Source organism: Solanum pennellii, chromosome 7, assembly GCF_001406875.1.
Source record: "Solanum pennellii chromosome 7, SPENNV200".
In the NCBI taxonomy this organism is placed as follows: domain Eukaryota; kingdom Viridiplantae; phylum Streptophyta; class Magnoliopsida; order Solanales; family Solanaceae; genus Solanum; species Solanum pennellii.
Genome location: NC_028643.1, coordinates 18,581,066 through 18,603,930, shown reverse-complemented (window position 1 = coordinate 18,603,930; position 22,865 = coordinate 18,581,066). Strand labels below are relative to the sequence as shown.

The following is a 22,865-nucleotide window of genomic DNA, read 5'->3' as shown; positions in this document are numbered from 1 at the left end:
ACCCGACAACCTAAGACCTAGTCGAGTGACACCAAACCGTGTAACTAACTAAGAGACAACCTAGTACCTAACCTAGGATGGTTAAGAAGTGTTAATTATGGTCCTAATGACTTAGTGTTACTTTAGTTATTACCATAGGTCCCTTACTTAATTAAATTAGCAACTTAATTAATTAATGAAATTTCACAAGCTAGGACAAGACCCTTAGCCAATTTTCAGATTTGGCTAAGTTAAATGTTCTCCTATGTCTAGTCAACTTAGGAGGGACATTTTAGTAATTAACTAATTAATTTATTTAATTAACTTAATTATCCTAAGTTGAATTAGTCAATATCAGTTCGTAAGACTTAGAAGCACGTTCAAGAACTAGAAAACTCACCACTGGAAACAATAAGAAAAAACGTAAGAAAAATAAGTTCTCTTAGGCGATTCCAAAATATTCTTCAAGGCTTTCGTGCAAGGTGATCTTCGTAGATTCAATTCTACATAAGGTATGGGTTTTCTCTCTTGATTTCCTTTCCTCAAGAGGCTTTTCAAACGTCTTATGAATTCAAGAATATCGAAACTAGGATTGTTCCCAATGACAATGTTGAACGTCCACCTCCCTAGTTATCCTTCTTTTCGATTTTAATAGTATGTAGATGTAATCTCAAACATGTTGGTATGTGGTGATAATTGATCATTATGTGTAGGGTTCTTGATTTGTTAACGTCTAGTGAGGCCTATAGATTTGATTCATATGATTAGGGTATTAGTTACATGAGTTAAAGAATGTTGTAATGCCTAATTGTGTTTGAGAAGATGAAATTGTTATGAATCGTTCATGAAGTTTAGTTCACTGTTAAATGTCGACTTGCTTAGAATGATGAAATCACTATAGTATATTCATGAAGTTCAATGAATTGGATAATCATATTCTCATTACCATTGTCTAGTGAATGTTTGGCTTATGCCAATAAATTGGCTAACAATATTCTAGATTACCCTAATATAGAAAGTTAGTCTATGCCAATAAATTGGCTTACAATGTATTTCCAAAATATGATACAAAATTGGCTAATGACAAAGGTATACAAAATTAAGCATGACCAATGTAACTTTGAATTCATAACCAAGGGTATGCCAATCACTGGGACAAGTCCCAACATATCCTTTCCAAATGAACAATGAATATAAGTAAGTGCATCAAACAAAGTTTATAACGTTCATAAAGAATGGTATAAAGCTATCAAATGTCATTGAACAAGATAAGGTGAGTAATGACATAATTAAAAGCTTAAAAATTATGACAGTGACCAGAATGAGGTGTTAAAAGAAGTGATACAAGTCTCACTCACACCTAGACAATTATGTTAAATATATTCACATAAGAGGGTGTTAATAATCGTGAGACAAGTCTCATTAACATCAAGATGATAATGTAAGGTTAAATTCACATTTCATCAAGTAAAGAAAGGGATGACCGGTTATCCAAAGATTAAGTAAACCTCATAACTAGAAGCAAACTTCCTTAATGTTTGAGTAAACTCTAAAAGTTATAAATACAAAAAAGTTGAGAAAAGCACCGGTAGACTAGCAATGAGCTTGTGACAGCACATGTAAGCCTCATGATATGAGGCTCCACCAAGGTGGATAAGATTCTCCGAAAATCTCCTCGTCTTCGAACTATGTTGCCTTCATAAGAACTAGTCAGTGGATTCCACCTAAGAGAGCTAGGTATGATGCGGTTTCACTTTGGACGGTGAAACCACCCCTTTTTGGTGTGGGGTACACACTGGATTTCATGTTTATATCACATGATCTATGTCATTTAATGCTTAAAGAAAGTATTCAGTTCAATTTAGCCGTGAACAACCTCTTTTCGATGTGGGGAAGACACTGGACTTGGTTTCACTTTAACCGATGAACCACCCCTTTTGGGTATGGGGAAGACACTGGATTTAATGTTTAGCTCACATGATCTGGGTTCACTTTGATCGGTGAACCACCCCTTTTCTGTGTGGGAGAGACACTGGATTTTATGTTAGCTCGCATGATCTTAATGCTAAAGATTTCTTTAAGAAAGTAAGAAAGAAAAAAGAAGAAATGTAAGTTCAAAGTGACCTAAGAAAGCAAGAGTTGAAGTATGTCAATTCATCTGTGGTTGATAAGAATGAAGTTTTAACAAGTTGTTGGCTTGTGCCAAATCAAGATATATGCTTCAATATCTTCACATTATGCAAATGGTTAAATAACGGGCATAGCCAAATAAAATTGGCTTATAATGACTTCTTATACTATGCTAATAGAGAGGAGTGAAACATAATGGCTAATCAACGACCCAAAATCTTCATAATATGAAGATGATGAAATAAGTGGCCTAGCCAATAAAGATTGGCTTATAAAGATTTCACGCCCAATTATAGTTAAATCATTTCCTTAATCTCTTAGATTACTTACTTGATTCATTGTAGGTATGAGACTATAATGAATCATTGCACTTGTAAGTAAAACATAAGATCAAAAGAGATCATTGAACTACACAACAAAAAGAAGAAAAGATTGAAAAATAAACTAAGGCTGTGAGAGGGACCTCTCGGCCTAAGGGGAGCAAATTTATAAATTTTCGCTTGAGTTGTTCTAAAATTATGTTCATGATTCCAAGGTCCTATGTTCATATAGAAAATGAGTTTTGTGCTTTAAATGCATTAAAATATGTCATATTCATACCATGATTCACAAATAACAAATTAAGAAAGTCTACTGACTTCCTTTCAAGAAATGACATGTTGTTGTAGGAAGAGCTTTCCTTGATCATGCATAGTCCTTACGTGTATATGTGAATACACCCATACTTAGTACAAGTGTGTACTAACCCTATACTATTATTATTTTTATAGGTGAAGGTCAGAGAACAGATTGAAGACGCATTGACCCGGTTTGGATTTGCGATCTCCAGACTTTGGTAGGTCCTCTTGAGTTCGAGGATGCTACATCTATCATTCTAACTTTCCACTTTAGTCATAGCTAGTGGATGTTGTCCCTAGTATTTCATTTCAAATGTTTAATTCAAATCTTTGTATTAAGGACGTTTGACAAACTCTTATGATATATTGACTCTTTCATTTGAATTGTTTAATCGATTATAGATGGTTGTTTAGTTTTAGCTCAGTAAAATATTATTATATATAGTAATCATATGAACTCTATGTATACTTAACTATGTTTTAAAAGTTCTAAATTTTCCGCAAATTTAACTATATGATTGTGATTAAAGCTAAGAAGAGACTTCTCTGCGACCTCTGAGAGGTTAATGACATCGATTGCGTTCGGATTCAAGAATACGGGTGTGACAATCATTGTCTCCACCGTGTGTGCGAAGGAGTATCGTGTTACTTGTCGTTCTAGGTACAATTTGGCTGACCTACTGGTTGTTTATAATAGGTGTCATTGTGTCATGGGAAGTTGGGTCATGACAGAAATATACTTTAGATGAGTTGGATATGAATAAATCCATCACACTATGTCCTCATCTTTCTGTTAGTTTTAGAGTTGAGGCTCCATGCATATGTTATTTTCCAATACGTCTTATTGGTTGGTTAGTTTTCGTATCCTTGATATCCCTAGTGTCAAGGAAGATTGCCTATATTTCCACCTCTTTAGGCGTTGCTCATTCTTAAAGTTTGATATTAGATGCGGTACTCAAAAAGTTGTTGTTTGATACTTATATGGTTTTCATAGTCCATAGAATATAATTTCTACTTACTAAAGCAAAAGAATAGTTGCACGTTTACTATAATTAACTGTAAAAGATTGAGAAGGCAAATGTAGTTAAGAAGTGCTTTGACAGGAAAACATGATCTTAGAAAATAGTAATTCAGCATAAGATGATACTTGCAAAAATTTGTTGTAATGCGGAAATACTTGGTAGCCGCAACAACATTCTTAAAGAGTTCAAGGCAGAACTTCATGGTGGAATGATATCGAAAAACATAACGCCTTAGATCAAAATTCCAAAAAATCACATGTTCAAATACCTCATAGAAGTGCAAAGACCCACTGTTGATGGTCACGAAGACTTGCATAATTGACCTTCTTCACTCGTGGATGGTAAGATAAATATTCAGCAAATTTTTGTGCATTCTCCATCAATATATTGAAATTACTTAGTTAGAACACTAACAATACTGATGATTCTACTATTCTTACTGATATTTTGATATTTTCACAAAATCACACAGTTGAGGTGCATAAAATGAAACTGAAGGAATTACATTTGAACCTTTATCCAATTTTCTTCTAGGCATTACATGTCTGAATGATAGAGCAGATGCATGCCGAATAATATCTGAAAGGTTCGTAGTTGGTTTTGAGATATCAGAGAAATCATATTTTTATAAGAAGTAGAAGAAGAAAGGGAATAATGATTGAACTTTAATGTCATATAATTGGTCAAAACACTTCCAAACAGTTTACCTTTAATGAACTTCCAAACAGTTATGCCACAAATTTGACTTTTCTTTGTTCACTTGAGGTACAAGGAGGAGAGAGAGAGACCTGCCAGTGCTTTCCTGCTGCAACAATCTTATGGGATTTCATCCAACACAATATTCTAAAACCAACCACAGGTGTGCAGATGTTTCATACCTATAGATCAGTTGAATTGAAAGAATAAGTCAGAGAAGTCTTCTTATTAAACAAAAAAAATCTTTACCACAAAAATGATATCGAAGAAAAAGAAAGGAGTTACATGCAAGAAAGATAAAAGAAATATGATCATTTGTTCATGAGACTTCAAATTTATGCCATGGAATAGAATGACTACAATTTAAAATCAATAGTGTTACAAAGTTCACAAATTTCTAAGAGAGCTATTGGGTAGCAGATAAATTTTGCCACTTGGTTCCCAATTAAATCGTAAATCCTCATCTTCCCAATAGGGTGGCTTAGCAATCAAATAGATCAAGTAACAGCTTGGGAACTGTGGTTCAATTTTCACAATAGACAACACTAGGTGATATCTTTTTATCTACCTAAACCTTGATGTGCATAGTTAAATAGAAAGTACTATGTACTACAATACACGGTGGCCCATATACCACTGTTATCAAGAGGATTAATCAGGCCTTTCCACAATTTTATCATCGGAGGTGCAAGAAAATACATCTAAGGGTCTATCAAAAAAAAGTCTAATCTCTCTACCTCCCAAGGTAAAGATAAGGCTGATGTACACTCTACCCTCTTCAAACCCCACTTTATGACATTATGTTGTGTACATTGTCGTTGTTGTTGTAGGTGAAATCAAATTCAAGCATAAAGCTCTGGTTCCTTCCGCCATGTTTTTTTTTCAAAATTAGAACCTTGTAAATAGAACATGAAATAGTAATAACAAAACGAACATGCAATAGACTTAGGGAAAACTACCTTCGGTAATTTCAATTTCATCGATTTCCACTTCTTTTGTTTCAGTCACAGTGAATCTCTCCACTTTCTATTGATGGCTTTTGAGCATTTTTGGCAACAAGTTCTTGTTCCTTCCTCTCAATGTCAAATTTATTGAACTTTTCTTCATACTCCTCATTGCATTTTGATCTCTTGACTACTTTTTACCTCAAGTTCACTTGGTTTCTTCAAATATCGTAAATCAACTCTCCATTTCATTTTCATCCAAAAAGGGAAAAACCCACGTTAAAAGCACCAATTCTAAACTATTAAGCCAAAATAACTACGAAAAGAGCCTCAAATGAGTGGCACTCAACCACTCATCAACATCCCAAATTAGAAACTTCCTTTGTACTCAAGTAAGGAAAATAAAAAAACACAAGAGGCTCTTATTTCAAGACACACCACAAATCAATTTCCTTTCTCAATTAAGAACAAAGGTAATTTCCTTTCTTAGTTAAGCACAAAGGTAATTTCCCTTTCACAAACTCAAGTTCAAGGAGGAAATGGTTTAGAAGAGGATTACTTTTTCATAAAGGATAAGGCTTGTAATGTGGTTGCCAAATACTAAGGATATATTTAATGCAAAGGTGAGATATTAAGGCCAAGTGGATTTCAAGAACATAAAGGAAGCCTAAGATTATTTGATCAACCAAAATGAATCAAGAAAAACCAGGCAAGTTGTTACTTCCTTTTCAAAATACAAGTAGCATTGAACATTTTAACCGCTAACAAATCAAAAGTCACAAAACGAGTCATAAGAGGTGTCACAAAATCATTCATAACATGCTCAACCTTTTAAAAACAGCGAGGTATGCTCAAAACTATTCATATGCATGAATATGGTCTTTGTACCAACCAACTCAAAACCTTCCTAAAAGGACGACGACTTTTCCCTTAAGAAACTTGTCAACTAATCCATCATCAAGAAATCTCATGGATCTATTCAGGAACACCTACTCAGACTTCGCCCCGATCAACGGCAATCAAACACTCACAAGCAATAAACAATTTACTCTTAAGAAAGTCGTGACTCACTATCCTTCATCGGCCATCGTCAATTCAAATCTTATTATCAAAACAAAAACAAAGAAGCTACAATCTACAAATCAAAAACTAAAATATACCAATCCAACACAATATCAATTTAATAATGTATGTTAGTTCATAAATGGAGTTTATTCTTAAATTATCATTGGATTATTCTAATAATGTATGTTAGTTCTTCATCTAAGGCTTGCTAACACCTTAGAGCCAATTTCAAATATGATTTTCAAAGATGAAAAAAGATGAAAAAGTCCAATTTGTACTCTAAGTCTATGGTTCTTGTATGAAAGGTTTTCAAACATTTAGATATGATAGTATTGATTTATAAATGATGTTTTCCAATGAAACTTTCCATGAATCCTTTGACCTTCACAAATCTCGCAATTTTACTAAAATATGGGTTATGTGATCATGCTTTGAGATTGATGAATTCAAGTGTAGATTGCTATGGGCTTTTTATTCATTTATAGATTATGATTAATTGTTTTATAGGTTGTTTCAATTTTATCATTGATTATTGTATATTCTTATATCTATTGAATATTATGCTTATTGAATTGATATTGACTTAAGGCTTATGAATTTTAGTATAGTATTCTATGGGCTATTTACTGATGTAATAATTGTATTTAATTTATGTCTAATTTGTCATAGATTGATAATCATATATTGAATTGACCTAGTTTCATTGAGTATTATAGTTTATGTATTGAATTGATGTTCATGGCCATGGGTAAGGGCCTTATGGTATCGAATTGGATGATTTAACTTTGGATTGAAGTGGTAAGATGGAATGGGTGATATGCTGCCCTAATTCCCTTTATTTCATGTTAATTTGACTTCAATAGTTGTTATTTGTATGGTCCACTTATTGTGGCTGTGCTATGTGAATTGATTTGGCCTTGTCAGCATTATTTATGAGATATGATGATCATGGTCTTGTCGGCATTACTTTTTGCGATATGATGATCATGGCTTTGTCAGCACTACTTGAATTATTATGATGAATTGTTTAGTGGATTATGTGAAGTATGATCATACTACCTATATGTGAAGTAATGTGAAATTATGTATTCTTATATTGATGTTATTTATGTGATCATGTAGACTATGACTATGTTCTTCTTGAGTAGTCTTAGAGTTTATGCATAGTTGTACGTACTTGACTATATGATTCTATGATGGTTATAGTGATGATGATATGGTAGTGTATAGGATGACATAAAGATGATAATTTTTATCCCTAAGTGACTTAAAAAATGACATGTAAAATGTGTTAAGGTGAAGTATGTGGTGTCTTGTATTTGTTGACTTGTGTCCCTTACTTGAGGCATGTATGAAAATGAATATGAGATGTCTCGACTTAGGATGCTAAAGTCTCTTAAGCTTGAATGTATGAATGATATGTGAGACCTTGAATGATGATAAGAAGGTACCTTTTGGTGAAACCTTAAACCTAGTGGTAAGGTTATGAAACTTGAATTCGAAGGTCGTAATGGTATCCTTCATGTAAGAAATGATGGACATAAGGTTGATTGGATGGAACGACATCATATCAATACTTAGGAAAGTCATGATGAGCTTCTTGTCGCCATTGGAAGGTAGCCCTAAGAGGACCTCTTTGGAAGGGTAAATGTGATTGGGTTATGAACTAGATATGGAACCCAATTGAATGAACCTTAAGTGTAAATTACTCAATGAGAACAAAGGATAGAGCCGATGAGTATGGTAAGGTAAGTAGTTCTAGTTAAAAGATGAGAGTAGAATACAAAGCACGGCCTTCATATTCTGTAATCATGTGCCTACATGGGATGTGTCTAAATTCTACCATTGCAAGTAGAACACCCTCATCGGAGTAGGTTAGAACTTCGGATTCCATGTTTTGATAACATGGTCTATGTCGGTTATTGTCTATTCTCATCATATGGGATACATAATAGCATTAGAGAAGTTCTACGAAGTTTAGGTGGTGGTATGAGACGCTATCTAGACATTGCACAATAAGCATTGAAGGTGTTAGTTGGAGTCCCTAGGTCTTCTCCAAGACCATTACTTGAATGTCTTTATGTGATGAATGAGTCTTAAATGAACTAATGAATGTAATGACGTAAGTTAAGAAAGTACGTTAATTGAATAAGTACTTATCTAGAGTAGTTAAGGGTTGTCTAATTAAGGTGTGAAGGGGGCATGGGAAGATTCACTTCTTATCTTACCTAGATAGGTCCTAAGAATGACTCTAGTTATGGAAGGCTGATATACCGTGGTTTCACGGTATTAATAATACTTATTCCTTAAGTTTAGTGTGTCCAAAAGCCTTTTTGTGCTAATTTTTATATAAGTTTCTCCTTATTTGCAGGAAATCTGTCCAAAGATGAATGCGGAGGTTTGGATCAGGGTATATGCAAGCACACACCAAGGACATGCATGAGAAAGAATAGCTCTATCCTAACAACATGATTTACGGAAAGTCAAGTCAGTGGACTTGCCGAATTTGGATCAGGGAAGTCAATGGACCTGCCAAATTTGGATTTGGAAAGTCAATGGACCTGCCAAATTAATTCCTTAGGGTAATTACGATATTACCCTTGGCCTCGAAAAGATCATTTTACCCCTGGACCCTTAAAACTTAAGATTTCCTATTTTAAGTCCGGTAAAGACTCCTTCGATTAAATCTTCATTTTTATTGATCCCTATATGGTTGGTTCCAACCTTTCCAAGATCAACTAACTCCCCAAGTTAGTTGGCTTAGCCGTAGTAAGGGTTCTGAGGTCTGGTTCTATGGGTATCAATCCGTGTACCTTTGTCTAATCGCTAGCATTCTTGACACATTTAGCATTTCTTAACTTATTCATTTTTAGGGTTGTTACAGAAATGTTTTGACATATTGCATGATTTTGATGCTGAGAGGGTGGAACTAGTTGCATACCAACTAAAGGGTATCACTAGAGTCTTGTTCTACCAATTGAAAAAGAGTAGGGATGAGGATGCACAATTTCTGAACTGGGTTGTGCTTGAAAGTGATTTCATGGTACATTTCTAAGTGTTTATGTGTATAGTTTAAAGTTCGCACAACTTTCCCACTATGCTCCGGAGATGGTTGTTGACACGAGGATGAAGATGAATTTATTTGTTGCGGGGTTGTTTCTTCAGCCAAGCGGGGAAGGAAAGGCAGTTATGCTGATGTGCGATATGGACCTTGAAGGTCTTACAATCCGTGTGCAATAGGTTGAGGAAACTAGGCTGAAGGATAGTGAAGGGTTTAACAATAAAAATTCTAAGACATGAGGCAAAAGGATAGTGAAGAGTTTAAGAATAAGAGTGCTAAGACATGAGGCAACAATTTGAGTCAGCAGAAGAGTATCATGAATCGGTATTCCTTCCGACAAAAAAAGAAGGGACTTTCTCAACTAATTTTTCTAGTTCCCATGCACCCAGAAATAAAGGTGAGCATAATTGACGGAGTTCACAACCCTTCAGAGCTAGACACACCAAGTCTTAAGGTACTGAGGCACAAGGAGGTAACGGGGCTCCTACATGTGCTAGGTATGGTAGAACCCACCAAGGTAAATGTCGTGAGGGCTCCAAGGGTTGTTTTAAGAGTGGTAAGATGTAACGACCCGAGATAACCCCCTAGTCGTACAATGGCGTATTCGATCTCGATGATATATTATACAAGCCCTTAACATTCATAACATAAAAACATGGAAAATATGGAGGAATTTAAAACATTCTTTTGAACATAACTCGAAAAGTGTTTCATAAAAGGAAGTCTTTGTAACATCATTGCCTCAAACCATCTATGAATGACATGGATAAAACTCTTGGAACTCAGACCACATAAAGTCTAGATAACAGTAGGTAACATAAAAGGAACATAAAGGTTTTGCCTCAAAGCTATAAGACTCACCACTTCTTCACTTCTTCAAATCCTTGAAACTCTACAATCCAAGAAAGTCAAAGCTCCAACCCTACGTGTGGTAAGAATGAAGGCAATATGTGTTAGTACAATGGTACTAAGTATGAAAGCTAACCTAACATCATAACCGTATATCTCAAATGGTTAGTCAATATAAGACATAAGTATCACATCCGGGAAGTACTCCCTAGTCGTAACCGGCGGCGGCGGCCTCGGAGAGGACTAGGACTAACCTCTTACTTTCATCATTACATTCATAGGTTAAAAAGTTTCATTTACAATTATTTCATGAGGTTTACTTAGACCTCTCACTTACACATAGTATATTCATAGCGAGTATACATATACTTCTCATATAAGAAGATTACATAGTCTTCTACTTTTATGCCACATATAAAAAACATACACAATATAGTCTAAAAGGGGATGTCTCATATTAAACCATCTAAACGGAAAACACCAATATGGGCAAAGCCCTTGCACAAATGTAGAAATGCCACTTAGGTCTTACAACAACATCTTGAAACAACATGAATCAAAAAATTGTCTTTAGATTATAAGAAAGAACCATAGCTAGAGTAATAGCAAGGCATCATCCTTGGACTTGAGGACATACCCATACTTGGAGAATGATTTCAAGCCTTCTTTCAAAAGTGGTCAGGAACCCTTCAAGACCGAAACCTAAAATATTGGGGAAAAAGGAAAAATGGCGTTATCACATCACATGTAACAAGTATAGGATCATATGCACACACAACATAAAAATCATGCCAAAGAGGGGCATTTATTCAAAAGTATGCAAAGCCACTTTGGAATAACCTTATGCCCATTCAAGAACCAATGAAAGTAAATAAGCACATATTATTAAAGTCAAGACCATGTACATCACAAGACCAACAATATCATATCTAGTCAAGTCAACATGCATATCAACATAATTGAGCCCATAATTAAGAAAAATCTATCATCAAGTTATAATATCAATAAGCATGCATAAGAGTTCATAACATCATAACCTAAGCAAGACCAGCACTCATACACGCACATTATGTTCATCACTCATACACGCACATTATGTTCACTAGTGACTAAGTAAGGCCCCGTAACCTCACTCAACCAAGTAAACCCAACAAGAACTATAAGAAATGTGCAACTTTATATATTATATCATTAAGAGTAGACACCATCATACTTTAGCAATATAGACCAAATACATGTTCATAAGTGAAACCAATATCACATAGTGTCCTTAACATGTACATATACATATCATTTACATTTTTAAGAATATAAGCACGTAAGAACAACCTTATAAGACTTCCCTCAAGGCTAACTAGTGCAATGTATAGGTAGAGTCCCATACCCCTACCTAGACTAAGTCAAACCCCTTAGGTTATCCTCATTAGAGTTAAATTCATTACTTTGTTTTACCTTGGAGAACATCTTGCCTTAACCGACATAGGCCACATGAGCTAATGTGGAATCCGGTGTCATGGAACTCTATAGTGAAAGAAGGTGGACTACTTGCCTAGGTAGTACCAAAACATGAACATAACATCTATGTGGATCCACTAGCTAGTATTCCTATGGGGGCAACATAGTTCAAGAACTAGGAGATGTATATAGGACCGTCTTTATGATACATGCATTATATTCACCAATCTCATGTGTACATTAGTGAACCTACCTTCCCTATGTGGGAAGGGATACTCATCACTTCTTGATCACTCGGTGCTACGCTAGAGTCCCTTTTGAAATGTCTTTCATTATTAATCATAACTTAGTTTAGGTTATAGGGGTCTACCCCTTATATAGTCATAGTAATGTCTCAATAGGAATTTCATGAGTATGTCCTCTAAATACAATTTATACATGTGTGTCTAGCACATTTACATCACCATATCATAATAAGGAGCATAGGTAAATTCATCACCAACCTTATATATCATAATTGAAGTAAAGGTATGAGATCACAAGACTTACCCAATCTCCTTCACAAGCGATCATCCAAGGTTTTACTATCAACCATCCAATTTAACCCAATAAAGGGTAAAATATCATCACACAATAGTAATTAACACAATAATGAAGTCAATTGAATCACCACACATCAATTCATCACTAGTTCATAACCTAGGGTCAGGGACTGTCAATTTAATGATCTATTCCATAAACTAGGTTAAATCATCAAGAACTAAAATAATCGAATCATAATACATCATAATATAAGCATAATAATCAAAATAAACCATAAACAATACAATTTAGAAGATAAAATTTGTATAGAAGAAAACCCACTTGAAACTAATCTTTTTGAAATCAATTTTGGAAGAACCCTTTGGGGAAAGGAATCCAAAAGGGGAAAGGATCCCATACTTGTTGAATATTGATGAAGAAAATCACTCTTATTGCTTCCCTAAGACCTTTACCTATCGTTTCAATAAAGTTTTTCTATTTACGAGAGAGAAACAAGAAAGAAGGAAAGCAATTGAGTTTTGGGAAATATGGGAGTTGGGCTAGTTTAATTAGGTTTAGGTCTTTATATAAGTCATTAAATAACTTAATTAGACCTCTCTTAACCCCTAACTAATTAACTAACCAGCTAATTAATTAAATGTATTAACTTAAAAATCATCACTGAAATTGTAGGCTTAACCTACAAGACTACGACCTACGGTACGTAAGTCAGTCGGCGGGCCTTGGGACCAACCGTCCTGCAGGTACGGCATTTTTGTTAGAGAGTTGCAAAAATGTCATTTTAGAGAAATGGCTAAGTGACCATCGACAGAGGCAATCTACACTCCATCGGTTGGACCACGCCTCGTCATCTGCTTTCGTTGGAAGACACTGTCTTAAGACAGCTTTTGGACAAATTTGAAGGGTCCTCCTCAAGGACGCTTTGGTTGGTTCTTGGGGAGTCGTACCTGGAAATTTTGACCCTAAACCAACTTTTATATATGTTAGACACCTTTTCACAAAATTTCATCAATTTTTGACTCTTAAAACCTTGTCAAATAGGCTAAGGCACGCTAGCACCTTTGCACTATTCTCCGGACGTCATGGATGTTCCTTGATGTATTGACTCAAAAACATCCTAAATGACTTATTAACATTATTATTGACCTTAAATAGTGTTACAACCCTTATAAACTCATGTGAATCTCTAGATTAGATAGACTTTTGGAGTGTTACAATAAGCATAAGACATAATAACATAATCATAACATAAGCATCATATCAAATAAGTCAACATAAGGCATACATAAGTTCATAATTAAACCATTATTCCTTCATACTCAAATGAAATACTTTCCAAGTCACCTACAAGTATATTGTGCAAGACCAAGGTAGATTCTCGTTCTACTACCAAGCCAAGTACCTCTCTTTGCTCATCCTTGGTCATAGCCAACCTTCATGATCATGACCTAAGTTTTCATAACATAGGATCACTATACCCTCTAGATCAACTCAAGGAACACTTATTTAATGCATGTGAGCATCTCATTCTACTTGACACACTAAGAATTTCTTGAAGTTACTCTCTATTCATGTGTTACAAGTCTAAATATCACTATTGACCTACTTTTATATTGAACAAGGAACTGTCATTTTAAGTCAATCTTAACATTTAATGCAACTAAAGGAACTACCAAAGGTAGGTATACTTCATAAGAGGACATTTCATAAGTACCTTCAAATCATTATTGTGCCATATATGAATGGCATCCCATTCTACCGTTCATACTAAGTACTCATATAGACTAGCTTACTCAATGCCAACTATCTTTCATAACAGTCTATCAAAGAATAACATTCTATCATCCTAAGCCTAACTAACATGGAAACATCATATCATACAATCCAAGCTATTCCCTACTAGAAAACTAGGAAAAACGACGAATTGAAAAGCGACGGACGCTCAAAATAACAACGGTTTTTGAGACCCTGTCCGTCGCTTTTTAATAAAAATAATTAGATTTTAAAATTATTTAAGGAAAAGCGACGGACACATCTCTTTGTCCGTCGCTTTATATTAGATTTTTTTGCGCCAAATATGTATATAATTGATAATTATTTATTCAGTATAAACAATGATATGGTCCGTTGCTTTTATTATAATAATTATATTTAATATAAAAATATTATACACACTGTCCGTTGCTTCTAATTTATTTTAGAATATTTTTTTTAAATAGTGAAGGACATTGTCTTTTATGTCTGTAGCTTATTCGTCAAAAACCTTAGTCAACACTTTTAAAAAAGCAAAGGACAGCGTCTCTTAGTTCGTCACTTTTTAGTCAAATTATTGGTCAACTATTTTTTTTAAAAAAGCAACGGACATAGCTGCACCGTCGATTGCATTTCATTAAATATGTTAAAGACCAGTCCTCGTTTTTCCCCCATTTCCCCCTTTTCGCATTTATAAAATTCTCTTTTTCCTCCATCTTCCTTGCTGCTGCCGAAGAAAAGATCCAGCCGCTGCTGTTGTTTGTTTCTCCGTTGATACCACACCAGATGCCCCTGCCCTCGCCTGCGCCTCCGTCTCCTCTCTCTTCAATCTCTCCTTCTCCTAAATTAAGGTTAGGGTTTATTAAGTAATTTTTTTTTAAAATTAAGCTTTATTTTGATCTCGTTAGCTATTTAATTGAAACTAGTTTATTTATTGTTAGTTTGCATTAGGGTTAATTAGTTGGTGATTGAATTTGTATTATTTTAGGATTAGGTTTAATTAGTGTATTTTATGACTACTGTTTAATTAGGATAAATTTAGGAGTAGTTTTTGAATTTTGATTTTAGGACTAGCTAGTTTTAATTAGAGATTTTGGGAGTAGTTTGAATTAGGTTATTTACAAACTTGTTTGAATTTGAGTATTTCTTGAGTTAATTACTTTGATTCTGAGATTTTATGACTATTTTGAATTTGTGATTTTAAGATTAGTTTGAATTTGAAATGTAGGAATAGTTTGAGTTAGTTATTTTGGAGGAAGTTTCAATTTGTGTATTTAAAGACTTGTTTGAATTTGGGTATTTTTTGAGTTAATTAGTTTTATTTTGAGATTTTAGGACTAGTTTCAATTTGTGATTTTAAGAGTAGTTTGAATTTAGAATTTAGAACTAGCTTGAATTATATTTGAGATTTTATTACTAATAGTTCAATTTTGTGTGGAAGCGTTAAAGAGGAATATTATAGAGAGAAGAGAGTAGTGGAAGATTGGTGATTTATTTATGAAGGCAAATGCCTCTTATATACACATACATAATGACCTTTCATCTTTGCTAAAGGACGATTGGCCTTTACTATTTACACAGTTACTTGTCCTTTACTATTTACACAGTAACTTGACTCTTACTATTTATGATTAGGACCTGCTAAATAAATAAGAACTATGGAAAATTCTGGAGCTACAAATCTACAAATTAGGTATACACTCTTAAATTTATGAGTAGCTAAACAAATTTATTCCTGAAAATCTCTTGTTAATTATAATTATTTATCATGTTCTAATAATGTTATAATAAGCATCTTTAGAAGGTTTGCTACAGAAATATTCTATGAACAAGTATGCCCAGACTATGCCATCCTAAAGTTGAAACCGGTAGGCAAAGAAGGCCGTTTAGGGGAGTAAACAGAGTTGAGGCGCTGTTAGGGTAACTAATCAAAGAAGAAAGCTGTAGTAGTGACTAGACGAGATGATTATTAAACCATTCTTATTACATAATAAGTAAGTATAATTTATTAAGAGGTTGGAAGGAATAAACTTTTAGCAAAAATGAATAAAATGAGTACCTACTTAATTGATGATAATGATGAATATAAGATATTACTACTTTATATATTAAAAAATCTTAATACTGACATAAAAAGAGAAATTTATGATAAATTGGTAACATATGAAATAATAGAGATAACAACTCAAGGTTGGACTCAGTTAACCATACAAAGTATACAGGATGAACTTTATTATGATATGTATGATTTATATGATGATATAGATACAGACTAATGATAAATTACGAATATTTACAATATTGGGTAAAAACTATAGAAGATATAGATCTACATGAGAAATTACTAATAGAAAATCTATTCGATTATTTGAGAACTAGAGAAGTTGAACATCTAGAATATATTACAAATAATGCTAATGAAATACAACGATTAGATCTACTTAAAAGAGAATATTACAGAAAGACATTTTATGAAGGATAATATAATACCAAGCAAAGAAACTAAAATAACAACAAACAATATAGGTAAAAAAATAAGAAAGACATGGAAAAAATTAAGACCCTTATATATAGAATATGAACTATCACAACTAGTCAAAACAAGTAATAATGAAAAAGATCATTTAATAGATAAAATTTCGAAAACAGAATACAAATATGTTCGCTATTTGAAAAAACAGTATGAACAAAGAAATTTATAAACAACAATTAATAGAAAAAATAACGGAAAAAATAACTGAAAAAGAACAAGAATTACAACATAGAAAAAGAAGGTTAGAAGAAAACATATTAGCAGATGTATGTAATAAATTGATACTAGTACAAAGAAAAGATATATCTTTTTTAAAATTAGAATTAGATTGTCTTGAATATGAGTTACAACATAATATAATACATAAATTATAATGAATAAAGAAGAATTTGCAGTAGACGAAAAAACATATGAAAATCAAGACGGAATGATAATAAAAATAATATTTTCAAATCTAGGAAGAAGATATAAAAAAATAGGAAATAATCTATACTTAATGTTAGAAAGAGAAACAGCAAAATTAGAAGACAGTTTAACAGCTATGGTAAGAATAACAAAAGAAAATGAAGAAATAGACAGATCAAAAGAAATAGAAAAAATAAAAATACAAGCAAAACAAGAAGTACAATACGTAGAAGAAATAAAAAATACAAGAATAGAAGAACTAGAAAAAGAACTAACAAAATTAAGATTATTATATGAAGAAAAACAAAAAGCAAAACAAATAGAAAAAGAAAAAGAACTAGAAAAAGAATTAAAAAATAAAATAAACGAAGTACGACAAAAATTAGATGAAGATCTTGAATTAAATGAAATAAATGAAATAGATGAAAATGAAAATGACCAAAAATCGGAAATAAGTGATATAAGTGAAACATATACAGAAATCTTGGAACAGACAAACAAACTAAAGAAATTAGAAATAAATACAGGAGATACAAATAGACCTAGTACATCAGGAGTTAAACCAGAAAATAGTCCAAAAAATAGTCCAAGAAATAGTCCCAGAACTAGTCCTAGAAGGGCACAACCAACTTATTATACAGAAAGTTATCAACAGTCAGATAGAGCTAATACGATATGGAACAGTAGATTAAATAAAAATTGGATACCAAAACCAGCAAATGAACAATATAATTTCTTAGACTTAGATTGTGTAACAGATATAAATAAAGTAATGTTACTATGGACAGGAAATATATCTAAACAACTGATAGATAACAAAATAAGTACAACAGAAACACCAAGATATATAGAAAGAACATTTGTAGGAACAGTTAAATTATGGATAGAAAATCTACCCCCAGAAAGTTTAGAAGTACTTAGAAATAATACAAAATTAGATGGATCTTCTTTAGCAACAAATATAGAAATATTAGATAAATACGAATTGACGATAAGAAGTGAATTCGGAGGTATGACCACAGATGTAAAAGAACAAAATAAAGAAAAAATAATAAACAGGCAACTTATGACAAAATTAGCTATATGTAAAATGTGCTTTATAGAAGAATACACTTGCGCATTTAAAGAATATTACTACAAAGCAAAATATAATCTTAATGAAGCAAAAGAAGTAAGACACCAATATTTTACAAAATTACCAGAACCATTTAGTACAAAAGTAATTAAAGATTGGGAGAATGAAGGGCTTACAGATACTTTAGGATCTAGAATAAAATTCTTATCTCAATGGTTTACACAATTATGTGAAAGCCAAAAAGAAAAATTAAAAATGGAAAAAGTATTAAATAAAAACTTATCGTGTTGCAAAAATAAAATGGCACCACAATTTGGATGCACATATAAAAAACAGAAAAGTAAAAGATATAAAAATTACACAAAAAATAAAACTAAGTATAAATATAAACAACCAAGAAGAAGATATTATATAAAAAATTATAAAACAAAAAGACCATATAGACCAAAGAGGAAAATATCCCAATGTACTTGTTACAATTGTGGAAAAATAGGACACATAGCTAAAAATTGTAAATTACCAAAAAACCTAAAAAGAAAACAAATTGCAGAATTAATTATAGACGAAGAAAAATATATGCAAATAGAATACATAGACTATGAATTAAGTGAAAATGATAGTATATACGAAGTATCAGATATAGAAACTGAAAATGAAGAAGAAAATACTAATACAGATAATGATGAAATAAATGAAGAATAATGTCAGAAAATGAAATAAAAATAATAACTGAAGAAAATTATGAAAATGAAGAAATATCACATCAAAAAATCATATTTGATAACACAATTTTTGAACAAATAAAAGGAAAAGAATTAGATTTAAGCGTTGAAAAGATACTTGAAACATCCTTATTAAAAAATTTGTTTAAAAGACGAAAAGAAGAATATTATGTAGTTAGTCAGAAAGAACATGCCATAGATTGTAAATATACAAGTGGAAAAGCATATATACCTATAATAAACAAACGAATAATAAATAAAGAAATACAAAATATAAAAAATAAAGCAGATATAAAATATGTACATTTAGGAGGAACAGAAATACTGATAAAAGCTTGTTTCAGAGAAGGAATAGATACACCCATTGAAATATATCTAGCAGATGACAGAATAATACATCCTATAGAAAAAAGCGTAATCAGTGCAGTTAGAGGAAATTTAATATACCAAAAATTTAAATTCATAATAAGTGCTAATTACACAGTAGCATTAACAGATACAAACATAGATAAATCATTAGTACTATATTGGAAATTATCAGGAATAAAGTTAGCACCAGGAAGTAAAATATTTACAGCAAGATGTAAAAATCTATATATATTAACCACAAAACATAAAATAACAGCAAGAAATAAAATTGATAAAATAAAAATAGAAAATCCTTTCGAAAAAATAATTACTGTAATAGACAATAATGACTACAGCTATAAAGAAATTGACATGGAAGAAGATTTAGAAATAGTAAAAGAAAGATTAAGTACTTCAAGCGTACCAAATACACTAACAAGAGCTACCTCATCAAGAATGAGTACATCTAAAAGAAAATATGAAATGCCTCAAGAATTATTAGAAGAAATAACACCTAACCACTATTTTATAACAGGAATAATGGATCAAAGGAAATATAAAATCTTGATAAATACAGGACAAGAAGAAAATCATATAACAAGAGAACTAGTATTAGAAGAAGAAATTATAAAAACAGGACACACATACCCTGGATTACCCAGTGAAATAATAAACACAAACGAAGAAACAACAGAAAAAGAAATAATTATAGGAGGAATTCCATTAAAATTACAATTTAAAATATACGAAGGAAATTATAATATCACGTTAGGAATAAAATGGTTAGAAAAAGTTAAGCCATACAAAATAGAAAATGAACAATTAACAATAACTTGTCAAAATAAGAAAATAATCATAAAAAGAACAAAATGAATAATGAAAATATTTATTCTTGCGAAAATTATTGTAGAAGGATATTACAACAGATATTATACACCTATGATAGATACAGGAGCAGAAGCAAACATATGTAAATATAATTGTCTACCAGAAGATAAATGGGAAAAACTAAAAACACCTATGGTAGTAACAGGATTTAATAATGAAGGAAGTATGATAAAATACAAAGCAAAAAATATAAAGATACAAATATGGGATAAAATACTAATAATAGAAGAAATCTATAATTTTGAGTTCACAACAAAAGATATGTTACTAGGAATGCCATTTTTAGATAAATTTTACCCACATATAATAACAAAAACACACTGGTGGCTTACTACACCATGTGGCAATAAAATAGGAGCAAAAAGGGTAAAAAATAAACAACGAAAAGCTATGGAATGGATAAAAGGTAGTGAAAAAATAAACCAAGAAATGAAAAATATAGATAAAGAACAAGAAACGCAATTGGAAATAATCATATTTACAATAGACAGAGTTCAAATAATTAATGAACAACTAAAACAACTATACAATGAAGACCCATTACAAGGATGGGAAAAACATAAAACAAAGGTAAAAATTGAGCTAATAGACGAAAATAGCATAATAACACAGAAACCGTTAAAATATAATTTCGATGATTTACAAGAATTTAAAATACATATAAATGAATTACTGGAAAAGAATTATATACAGGAAAGTAACAGTAAGCACACAAGCCCAGCATTTATAGTTATAAAACACAGTGAACAAAAAAGAGGTAAAAGTAGAATGGTTATAGATTACAGAAATCTAAACGCCAAAACTAAAACATACAACTACCCAATACCAAATAAAATACTTAAAATAAGACAGATACAAGGATATAACTATTTTAGTAAATTTGACTGTAAATCAGGATTTTACCATCTAAAACTAGAAGAAGAATCTAAACAATTAACAGCATTTACAGTACCACAAGGATTTTATGAATGGAATGTATTACCATTTGGATATAAAAATGCACCAGGTAGATATCAACATTTTATGGATAACTGTTTTAACCAACTAGAAAATTGTGTTATATATATAGATGATATATTATTATATTCTAAAACACAAGATGAACATATAAGATTATTAGAAAAATTTATACATATAATCAAACACTCAGGTATAAGCTTAAGTAAAAGTAAAGCAGAAATTATGAAACCACAGATAGAATTTCTAGGAATACAAATAGATAAAAATGGAATAAAAATGCAAACTCACATAGTACAAAAAATAATTACTATAGATGAAAATATAGATACAAAAAAGAAATTACAATCATTCTTAGGATTAGTAAATCAAGTAAGAGAATATATACCAAAATTAGCAGAACATTTAAAACCATTATACAAAAAACTCAAAAAAGATATTGAATATCATTTTGACAACAAAGATAAAGAACACATAAAAAATATTAAAAAATTATGCAAAAAATTACCAAAATTATATTTTCCTGATGAAAGTAGAACATTCACATATATAATTGAAACAGATTCAAGCGATCACAGTTATGGAGGAGTACTAAAATATAAATATGACAAAGAAAAGATAGAACACCATTGCAGGTATTGCTCAGGATCATATACTGAGGCACAAACAAAATGGGAAATAAACAGAAAGGAATTATTTGCATTATATAAATGTTTATTAGCATTTGAACCATATATAGTTTACAATAAATTTATTGTAAGAACAGATAACACACAGGTAAAATGGTGGATAACAAAAAAGTTAGATGATTCAGTTACAACAAAAGAAATAAGGAGATTAGTATTGAATATATTAAATTTTACATTTACAATTGAAATTATAAAAACTGATGAAAATCTCGTTGCAGATTACCTATCAAGAAAAAGGAACACAAACTGAACCAGATACAACAGAAGAAATACTCAAAGCTATTAATACACTTTCTACGAAGGTGGACAGTATGGGAAAAGAGTTACAAAATCTAAAAGCTAATAGTCAGCAGCATGACTATAAATATGCGGAGCTACGCCAACATACAAAGTTACGTCGATCGGAAGACGCTAAAATTCCAGAGCTACAAGGAGATGTTGGGAAACTCCTTAAAACCCACAACATTAACATTGCTAATGTTGCAGGTACAAGTACAGCAGCTATGGAAAAAACTACATCAAAAAATACAAACTTAAACAACTTATTTACAAAACCATTTATTCCAAAGGCACAGATAGTAGATACCCCAGCACCACAAACATCTACATATGCAGCAAGCCTACACAAAGAAAAGAAAATATATAACCATATATCCCAAACTTACATTGAAAACCTATACAAAATCCAAAACTTTTTAAATCTTAAACCCAAATCTACCACGACCACAGAAAAAACCCAGGATTATTTAACCCAAAAATTACAAGGCTATAATAAGTTAATTGCACAACCTAAAACGAATCCAAACTTAGTTAAAACCTGTTACAGTTATGGATTACTTAATACGGTATATACATATGATGGTATAGAGATAAGTGGAATCCCAGAGATCCACAAAGCCTTTTTAATATACAAAAGAATAACAAAAGGAAATTTATTTTTTATAAAATTTTATACAGCACCAGCTGAGATACTTTATGATGAGATAAAACCAATAATCCAGATAGTGAAAATTGGATTAACGCGAGAAATGATAATACCGGAAGACATAGGGCAACAGCCAGAGATACCAAAAATCGAGATACCCAGTTTTTATGCAAATAAAAGAATAATTGGATTATCAACTATCATACAAGA

The 22,865-nt window shown here is 31.8% G+C and overlaps 1 protein-coding gene across 1 annotated transcript in view; it reads left to right on the top strand.

Annotated features, from left to right (window-relative positions):
• Positions 1–21,527: 21,527 nt before the first annotated feature.
• LOC114077985 overlaps positions 21,528–22,865 on the top strand; it is a 3,093-nt gene continuing 1,755 nt past the window's right edge. The window contains exon 1 of the mRNA XM_027918484.1: positions 21,528–22,861. Within this exon, the coding sequence (XP_027774285.1) occupies positions 21,931–22,861 (931 nt within the window). The 5' untranslated portion in view covers positions 21,528–21,930. The remainder of the gene's footprint in view (positions 22,862–22,865) is intronic.